General features: G+C 41.6%; 1 protein-coding gene across 1 annotated transcript in view; it reads right to left on the reverse strand. All coding sequences in view use genetic code 11, as the record gives it.

Annotated features, from left to right (window-relative positions):
- EGR_09948 (hypothetical protein) overlaps positions 1-9883 on the reverse strand; it is a gene marked incomplete at both ends in the record, with an annotated part of 12557 nt that extends 2674 nt beyond the window's left edge. The window contains 7 exons of the mRNA XM_024499197.1: positions 743-1016; positions 1085-1142; positions 3699-3779; positions 6075-6127; positions 8726-8790; positions 9740-9844; positions 9879-9883. Of these exons, the coding sequence (XP_024346381.1) occupies positions 743-1016; positions 1085-1142; positions 3699-3779; positions 6075-6127; positions 8726-8790; positions 9740-9844; positions 9879-9883 (641 nt within the window). The remainder of the gene's footprint in view (positions 1-742; positions 1017-1084; positions 1143-3698; positions 3780-6074; positions 6128-8725; positions 8791-9739; positions 9845-9878) is intronic.
- Between the last annotated feature and the right edge of the window lie 832 nt (positions 9884-10715).

The raw sequence follows: 10715 nt of genomic DNA on the forward strand, positions 1-10715 counted from the left end.
AATTAAAAATTTAGTCTTGCAAAGGATGAACATTTGATACTTTAAATTGCATGCATTTAATATCGCGCTACCATGTGTTTCAGGCTCATCCCTATCTGCTTCTAGGAGAGCTTCGTGGTGCATTTCTGCAATCCAGCAACACTTGACAATTTACACAGCAAAAAGGATAAAAGGAGGGCTTCATGGCCTTAAGCATCACTAAATGGTATTCAGAATACCACGTCAGGAACGATAAGCCCATTCAAAACAGTTTATCAACCTACCCCGTTGAGTTTGGGAAGTTTGTCAACGATGATAGTGATTGCAATGCCCAAATTATTCACTAGCCCAACTCAAGGTCAACAGTCATTCGGAGGAACGTCAACGTGACCTACTCAGTCAAGCCAATATCAACCAAGAATAGGCCACAATACGATACTTCAATGCTCACATTCGAGGGCAATTGACAAGCCCACAAGCAAGTTTCGTTAAATCGACCCAACTGTGCCGATTGCATTCGAAAACTATCCCCTTCTGTCGCAATTTTTTGCCCAAAAAGCTATACATTCCCACATGTATTGCAAAAAACGTGAAGACTTGTGACCTCAGTTTTAACCACTCATCATTAATTGTATGTGGTCTTGTCAAAAGCATGGTAGGTGAAAACTTTACCACATTTTCGTACTTGACAACAGCATGTGGAAAATTTGGGTAGATGGGGATGGGAACATGTAAAGATAGATAGGCGAACCCAAGTGCTTACCATTTGCAAGCAAAAAGGTCCACTCTGCTGTTTCTGCCAGATCTACTGATCCACAGGTTCATTGTATACAAATAGATCAATTTTGTTTGGAGGCGAGTCTGTCTACCCTTCACTGTGGTGGCACAAATCAAAATATGTAACTTTAAAAAAGGTTGTTTTACACGAAGGTGGCAAACAAATAGATAGAAAATACGCAAACGCACACATGAGTAAAAGGATAGAATAATGGGGGGATAGAAACCAAGTATTTTCATCACAAGTAGTTTTAAGCTGTCTTTGTAAATAATGTGTTTAATCTAGCAGAATATGTAAAACCGAGGCTAAAATGTAAAAAATGCTTACTTGAATTCAACAATATATCAATAAATACACAAACACTCAATTGCAACGCATGCAATTTCTATTATGGCATATTATAGTAAAAGTAATGTTTTAATAATTGTGTTCTTTTGTTTCTAATTTATTTTCACAAATTCGCTAAATATATTCTCGGTTGTTTGACTACATATTTGAACTATGTCCAAATACCGATGGGTGTGTTTTGAACCTGTGGTGTGCAGCGGAGGTCGTTTTATCAAACTCGTTTTTTAAGGGATGCAAGCGATTAAGAGGAATCGGTTGTGGCATTTGCTATTTTTTACACCTTGACAATCCGCATGTGAGGAATATAGCGTCCCCACGTGTTAACAGTCGTTTTTTCTCTTGGCCAATGTGTCTGGGTTGAACGTCGGGAATAACCAAATGTGATCGGTTGCCATGGCTCTGTGCTAATTGCATTTGACTAGCCTCTGTCGGAAGTGGGGGCTGTTGGCAATTTTGCTATTTGTGTCGAAGGGGTCTGTCCTAACCTACAGTCTTCGTTATTTGGACTTGCTGGAGAGGAGAATCGCTTGACTTTCGAATAACCTTTGGAAAGAGGAGAATCAGGAACATCTACTCATAACAGGTAATTACTGTCATGCTCTTTCAAATAGTATTTATGCGTAGATACGCCTTTAAGTGTTAGGAAGTGCGTAATGGACATCCTTATTAGTACATTTAGACAATCACATACGAATGCTTGAGACTGCATCACCTCACTCGTCATTTTTACGGGTGGTTTGCAGGGAATATTGGTGAAAATTTCTCTATCTGAATGGAATGCATCCGATATCCTGTATCCTAACGCTCATTTGGTCTCCAGCTAAGGCTTCCTCTACCATGAGTGTTCTGCTGCTAGTCGCCGAGAATGCACTCGCAAATGTTTGAGACAAGGCTGGGTCAATGTCGACTTCTGTGAGTAATGGATTTTCTTCCTCACATTGCTCGTATTCCATCTCCACCCCCAGGCAAGTATTCATAAACATTCTAGCTAACTCGTAGTAATTTCGAAGTGACGACATTACTGTTCAGTGCTTTGTTTTTAGGTCCACATATGCGAGTATCATTTTGCTTCCTTATGCTCTGTTGTTTTTCGCCACTTGCTCACTGCAGTTCTTCTGTCTGCTTATCGCCGGGCATAGCTGCATGTAAAATTTTGCAGACAATATAACTCGGATGTGAAAATGAGGAAGATAACTTACTTTTTAGCTGTTATCATGGCCAATGCACTCGATACTATGCAGATTTGTTTACAACTTGCAGAAGTGATTATTATTCGTTAGGGTGAATACTGGTCCCTGAAAACTATTCTGAGTAGCATGTGTTAAGGGGTAACATCCCAGCTACAGTCATTGGAAGTCTTCACAGACTATGTTAGCAGTATTGACAAAGGAGGAAACTTCTAAGGATATTAAAGGCACTGAACTCCTTACTGCTCTTCACGACTCGTGCATGATGCGAAAATTGAACCGGTTTTCTCCGTTTTCGTTGTGTTTCAGGCACGAGTTGCATTATTTTACATCGGTAAACTGGGCCCTTCGTGATTTTCTTACTCCCAGATCACCCTTTGATTTTCGGTCCGTCAGAAAGGGCAGTGCCGTGGCGGGTCCCTCCCCGGGCCTCGAGGGCAGCGCCAACGTTGCTTCCAACGATCACGGTCGTGCGTTCTCCACCGCCCTTGGCGTGGTCGACCTTATATGCGCCCCCAACTCTTATTACATGTTAATTTTCACTCACTTAGATTAGTATTAGATTAGTATTACTTGTGTGTTCACTTGGTTAGTTTATTCAACCTTGCACCAAGCATAAATAAGTGCAATTGTCTAATTACGGCTCTTCGACCGCAACAGGCATTCTCAAAGTGGTAATGTGAAAGACTGAAACCCCAACAATGGGCCGCGTCGACACTGCGTTCGCCGTGCCTGGGACCGCATATTCACGTAGCGTTTCGATAGTCTCGACGTCATCATATAGCGATTGTACCATCTCTTTCTCGAGAAGACTGACATCCCTTGGAAATTGGGCTGTCAATGAGCAGCAGGTGCGTTTGATTTGTTTCTCTTATAAACACGTTTTGGGTCTTTCATAGAAACCTGCACACTTTATGTTCATTGAGTGTTTCCTCAGTGCAAATGGTGTTTAAGTTATTTCAAACAAATCAAGCTTATCAATTTTCCGATGTGTAGATTCTCAAAGCATAAATTTGGCTTCCTGTTGCGCCAAAATTCAGCAATCTTTCTCCTCTGTTGCATCACTAGAAGTAGTACGTCGGAAGTGTGTTTGCGCATGTTGCGAGGTACTTAGTTGGCTCTTATCATCAGGTTTTTATAATGCCGCATCATCATTCTTACATAGTTAAGCACTTCTCGCCTGCATTGCAGTGTGAACATTCTCGATAGAGTGGTAATGGTGGTGATGGGACTATCAGTCGTAGTAACTTCTTAGTCGTATCTTGATTCATGTAATGTAGTCATTCAGCAATTAAAGAGCACTCTCTAAATGATGGTGCGTATTGGGTGGAAGATTGGGCTTTCCTCTGGATCTTGTATGCATGTGAATTGAGGGGGTAATGAATAGTTACAGTAAAATTACCTACCATCTGTGTGTTGGTAATTTCATTTACTTTAGTAAATAAATGAACAATTGCATGCCGATTTGAAAGCGACTTTGAGATCCGCTTTTGAATAATTCATATGTATTTCCAGTACTGCTGACTGGGTTGATCTTAGTTCATCGGGGGCCTGAAAAATTGAATGCAAATTGAAGATATGCAAGTGAATAAGTCAGCTTTGTTTTCGGTAATGGTAGGTAGACTACGTAAACTTCATCGAAAACATGCCGAATCAAAGGCGAATTTAGGGTCAGCTCTTGAATAATTTAACTCTGTTTACGTTAGTGCTGGCTGCAATAAGCTCAATTCATCGGTGTCATGCCAAAATGAATAAGAATTTAAGCTGTGCATTTGAACAATTTGGCTCTATTTACATTGGCGCTGGCAAGATTAGGGACAGGACACATGATTCGTGCTGTATTGAATGAAGTATGAGACTGGCCCTTGAATAACTTAGTACTGACTGCGGTAATTTCGGTCGGGTTGATCTCATTTCTTCTTGAGCCCGCAAAATTGAATGCGAATGTAAGACATTCCATTGAATAAATTTACAACATTTATAGTAATGCTGACTAAAGTAAGTTCATATTAACGATCATATCCTGAATTAAATGCCAATTTAAGATTTATTCTTTGAAAGGTTTACACCGCAAATGTAGAGTATGCTCCTAAATAATGGTTCTGATTAGAAAAAATGCTTCCTAATGAAAGCTAAATACAACGAGAAAAACGGAAGTGAATGGTAATTTAAGGGAAAAATAAAACTTGAGCAAAAATTTGCTAATGCAAATGAGAAGAAAAAAGACATAGAGATAGAATGCCAAATAAATGAAACATAAAATTCACTATTTTCCACCAATTACATGAAAAGCAGTGCGAATACGCTGCTAGCATAAAAAGTTAGATATTAGATTGTATGTCGGTGTTAGTTGGTGTTTGTGTGACGCAGGTGTGGAGTAAATGAGTTGGTGCTGCCGTTTTGTTGCTGCAAGTGTAACGCAAAGCCATGGTAGCAATGTGAGAGGTATAGGGGAGTGGGAGAGAGAGAGAGAGGTGGTGGAACGAGCCCGATAACCTCTGTCCTGATGCTCATTGGATCTTTATTTAGAGCTTCCTCTTCCAAGAGTGTTATGCGGTTAGTCGCCGAGACTGCACTCGTAAGCGTTTATGACTCGGTTTATATTCTTTTTCTACCCCTAGACAAGTATCCATAGACACTCTAGCCAGTTCGTAGTGATTTCAAAATGACGGCATTGCCGTTCAATGCTTTATTTTTTAGACCCATTTTGTTCCCGTATGCTCTTTTATTTTTTTGCTGCTTGCTCACTGCGGTTCGTCTATGTCCGCTTATTGTCGTGCATAGCTGGATGGAAAATTTTGCAGATAATATAACTCGAGCGTGAGAGTGAGGGAGGCAACTCACTTTTTATCTGTCATCATATCCAGTTTACACGTCACGATGTAGTTATGCTTACAACACGCAAAAGTGGTAATTAGTCGTTAGGGCGAGTATTGGCCCTCGAAAAATGCTCTGAGTAGCATATGTGTTAAGGGACAACATAATAACTAGAGTCTTTAGAAAATCCTCCTAGACTGTTAGCGGTATTGACAAAGGAGGAAACTAATGAGGATACTGAAGGTACTGAACTCCATACTGCTCTTCACGACTTGTGTATGATGAGGAATTTGAGTTGGTTTTCTCCATTTTCGTTGTTTCAGGCACGTGTGGAATTATTCATATGGTTAAACTGAGTCCTTCATGATTTGCCTACTCATGCATCGCCCTTCGGTATTCGGTCCGGCAGAAAGGGCAGTGCCGTGGTGGGTCCCTCCTCGTGACTCGACGACCGCGCCAACATTGCTTCCAACGCTCACGGTCATGCGTTCTCCGCCTTCCCTGTCGTTGTCGATCTTCTACGCGGCTGCGATTTATTACAGGTCAGCTTCCCCTCAATTCCCGTCTTACTTATTTCCTCTTCCCCTCTTAAAGGCCGATGAGAGTTTTGTTGCTTAGATTATCATTATTGGTGCATTTATTAGATTAGTTTATCCAACTTGGTATCAAACATGAGTATACTTGTGTAGCGACAGCTCTTCAATCGCAACAATCGGTTTCAAAATAGAAATGTGAAGGACTCTATCTCCTGCAATGAGCTGCGCCGGTGCGGGGTTTGCCGTGCCTGATGCCGCATAGTCACGGAGCGTTTCGTCAGTCCCGATGCTGTCATGCAACAATTGCACGACTTATCGCCCGAAAAGACTGCCATCCCCCGTATGGAGGGTTTTCACTGACCAGGAGGTGCTTTTAGTCAGTTTATCTCATTACCTTGCTTTTTAAGTCATTCATGGAAGTTTACTTACTTTAGATGCATTGCTTCCCCTTGTAAAAATATGCTTAATCTGTTTAAAATGACCTGATCAAGTTTCCGACATGTGGATTATCATAGCATTAATTTGGCTCTCCGTTGGACGAGAATACAGTAATCAGCCTTCTTCATTGCATTACTTTAGGCAGTACGTTAGGAGGGTGTATTTCTTCGTGTCGTGAGTTTCTCAGTTGTTCCTTGTATCATCGGATCCTTTAAAGCTATATCGTCACCTTCATGCGGTGGAGCGCTTCTCGCTTAAATGTCGACAAACATATTCTTGAGAGAATGGTATAAGCGGTACTGGAAATACGATTCGTCGCGACTTTAATCATGCCTTGGTTTGTGGAATCTAGTCACTTGTCATTTGAAGAGCTCTCTCCAAACAGCAGTATGTATCGGGTGGTTGATTGGGATTCTATCTGGATCATGCATTCATATGAATCGAATAGGTAATGATTACCAAAGGAAAAATTACCTGCAATCTGTTTTTTGCTAATTTTTCTCATAAATAAACTACTCATTGTGAGCTTGGGTCGCCTTTGCCGCATTGTACTTTAGCAGGGGTACTTGTCCACGCGCCGCGTGTGTGACCTAAGCGAAGCCTCAAATCTTAGTTCTATTTTGAATGTCAAACACAGGGTGATTCTGTTGCTGTTAGCACTGACTCGATTATGATGGCCAACATTGCAAAAGTTATGAGGGTAGAACCTTTATTACAAATTATGCTCAAATTCACTATTCACGTAGATATCCCTCGCCTAAGATCGGTTGATCTATCATGTTTCCGTATGCACCTTACTATTGATGTTGGGGGTGTGAATAGTAGGTGGAACCTTGAAACCCTTTAACACCTCTCTGGACTGTACTCTGTCGCCTTGCACAGTTGTGAAGGTACAATTTGTGGTAATATTTTTGCCGAATGTTTGCGAGGTCAAACAAGTAACCTCCGAGGCAGTTTATTAATCACTTGGCATTCACGAAATGCACCTCTCTTTTGACTGACCTACCATTGCTGCAGTTTGAGGTGTGTCCGTCTGGCGTCGCGTATATGTGACACGCATTCTCCCCACGAAATTTCCACCAAAACCTTTTGTGGCACCCTTCAGCACATCCATTCAAACTAATTGACTTGTTAAACAAGACTTGATAGTTTTAATTAAACGAGATGCGAAGAATAGTGGAAGTGGAGTGCTAATGACGAAAGAATGAAGGTAGGCAGCGTTGAATCTGCCAAATTGAAGGCTGCAAGTAGTGTGCATTTCGCTGTAGGATGTCCACGAGTTGTGTGCCTCTTCTATGGACCAAATGGAAGATAGCGGATCGGAGAGACGGTTCTGCGAGGTGTCGAGGATTTGCTCACAGTCTGGCGTCTTTGTCCCCTTCCACCTATCTCTGCCAATAGCGATATGCCTGCTGACGTCGCTATCGCCAGCACGATTACTGATGGCGTACAGCACTTTGGCTAGTTTCGTACTCAGCTCCTTTCATCGGTTCATTGCATCCCAGTTTTTTGCATCATATGCTCTTATCATGGTTAATTACGTCTTGTCCCCTAGTCCTGCACTATTCCCATCCCAGTGAGTTAAAACGACAACGTCTCTTTTATTCATTTTAATTGAATAATTTTAGGTTAGTTCTTTGCTGGTATAAACGTCGCGATGACTGCACACGAAGAAAGTGTTGTCTGAAGAAACGGCGGTGTACCGCTGCTCAGTGGAGACTTGGCTGAGTGGTGAGTTTTGTACACCGAAGCGTCTCACCGGAATCCACTATCCTCAATGTCGTATGGCGATAGTGAACGACCTATCACCGCTAGTGTCAAATTGCAGCTCCGTCTGTTTCCTCGCCAAGAACCTGTGTCGTCGGTCGATTGCTTTGCCTCCATGGCAGCAACAACAATGATAACAACAAGGCACCTCATGTCATCTACATTCAGCGTGCTGTGTGGGTACCACTGTAGCAAAACGCTTCCATCGCGGATGTCTATGTTGGCAGTTTTACCGCCGGCGGCATGATGTCTTAATACACCGAACTTGTCACCTTCTCTGCTGACCTTGATCACTGGCATTTTCTCGCATCTGGGTGCACATTCAATTAAACTATCGTCTTGGCAGATCCCTCCATTATATTCTGTGCTATGTAGTTGTGCGTCATGGCAACACTCTGTATGCGGGTCACTTTGTGGCCTACCAGTTACAGATGGAGAGTGGTGTTGAAGGCGCCATTGCAAATGAGTGGGTCCCCAGCTCTGACCGATACGTCGACCTGATCCCCTTTACCAGTGTTCAGGAATGCCAGGTGCAAAATTGTTTGGCTGAGGCAGGAGGGGGATCAAATCCTAGCACAATGATCTTTCCTTTTATCCCCACTATAGGTCTGTATACTTTTTCCCTGATGCAACGCACGCCTCCACATCCACTGAATCCAAGACTGATGGGGAAGGATGAGCTTCCGGAAAAGGAGACTAAGCTAAAGTGAAGTTGCATCGCCAGTGCAGAGCATTTGTGCGCTGATGGAGATGGTGTGTGGAGAGAAATCATCTAGCATTATTGTCTATTAACATTCCCATATTTTTCTTTCATGTAATTTACTCTACTTTTCCCTTCCTCCCCATCCCCATTTACTTATAGGGCATCAAACTACCTGCTCCTCTTTGATGATCATTTCCTGTGTCATTGGAGATTTCACATGCTCCAAAGCGTACTTGCCTGAATAAATTGCTCATTTAGTCATCACATGTTGCCTGATGTTTGAGATCCGATAGGTGCAACAGCTGATGGGATTGCAGATATGTAGGTAGAGAACTTGTGCTAGAACAATGGGACACTAAATTTTTAGCGGGGAACCAAGGCTGGTAGTTGGAAAGCCGGACAGGTGTTGTCCGTCTTCAAAAACGGTTGGTTTTTATTACTTATATAAAGATAAGGGAGTATACGCGCGCCCGATACTCCTATTCATGTATCTTTGGGTACCAGGACTATAAAAAGTCTCATTTTGCATTACTGAGCAGCAAATTTTTGATTTCCTACCAACGGGGATCTGAAGGGATCCATCGAAAACGTCATCTACACCGATCTGAATCGAAGTGCTGTTGCCTTCTAACAAATTTTTCCCAAAATAAAAAGACTTGAATCATGCAGCACTAAGACGTCAGAAATTAAGACCCCATTGTGCCAAATTTTGTATCAACTATTCAACTGTAAACTAAAAATTAGTAGTAAAGTTGCGTAGAATTGTGTCTATAATAAAATGGGAAGTAAAAACGGGAATACGCTTTCAAAGGCTATACAATTCATAAGTGCTATGGCTTTTCACTTTCAAGTTCCCTTCCTCCAGAAGGCGTTGTTATTATCACATTGGCACTTGTGCGAACATCAGTTTGGCGGCCAACTAAGAGAATAAGCGTAGTCGGATAAAATTTTCTGTCAGCTGAAGTCCACTAAAGTGGCAAGCAAGTGCTAATTACGGAAAAAGTGAAGGGACCGGAATAGGACAGTCGCGTGGGATAACTATGCAAAACGGAACTCTAGGATAACATACACGAGTAATGTGGATTCTAAGCTTTACTGGGAGCTCATCAATACCCCTTTCCGGGTGCTAATTGATTTTTCCTAATAGCAGACATAGATTTGTGTTTTCTTAGAGGGATAAAAATACCATAAATGCACTGTGTTCAAAAACAGGTATTGCACCGCGTAAGTGAGATTGTGTATGACATTAAAACTTGTTGGTTTCAAATTAAACCGAGTTTTTAAGCATTCGCTGTAAGAAAAATTAAGTTTTTAATGTGTAAAACCTCATGAAAACTGCAGCGTTTGGCGTTCACAATATGCGCCTTCCAAGCAACATTGTTGGAGTAGCTACGAGGACCCACTGCTTAGCACAAACACACCTCTTCTTATCATTTTTAACTCCCAGTATTTACTGACGGTAAGTAAAACGTAGGCTCTTTTTCTCAACAAGAATTGAGTAATTACCAGTCGCCTTGAAAATACTCGTGGACTGGACTACACTAGAAGTATAAAGGACTCGGGGAATTTTACACCGGCTTTTTCAATTTTTGGACAATTTTATAACGCTTCTGTAAATAAATAAACAGCTTTTAAGAATTTGATGTGCACCCAACCATCGCGATATCAGCCGCACCACTTGTGGAGACTAGCTGTAATCTTGCGAGCTTCTACTTCAAGGTTTTCCAAGAATTAAAACACATCGCTCTTTGACATACCCAAATTTTTTAAACAAAGCAGCATTTATTTACAATAGGTCCTAATTTTGTCAACTAATGTAACGCTTGTTTGGGCGTGGGAAACATGATGACCCATGAGTTGAAGATAAAAATAGGCAAATGTATATGACGATTTTAATACGCTTAATCACCAAACGTTGAAATTCCCCTTCTTTTACAAAGATGAATATTTGCTTTCAAATTAAGGCACACTGCTGCTAATAGTGGGTTAAAGAAGTCTCAAATTCCATTTACAGAATGTCCGCATATTTCACAGCCAAAATGATAAAGGATTGCTTGCAGTACACCGGGACTTCCCTGAAGACGAAAGACGACGGAACACCTGAACAGAATATATGTCTGTCAAAATACAGTAGAATCTGGGCTACTAGCATGAATTAGGAA

Source organism: Echinococcus granulosus, assembly GCF_000524195.1.
Source record: "Echinococcus granulosus chromosome Unknown EG_S00178, whole genome shotgun sequence".
NCBI lineage: Eukaryota > Metazoa > Platyhelminthes > Cestoda > Cyclophyllidea > Taeniidae > Echinococcus > Echinococcus granulosus.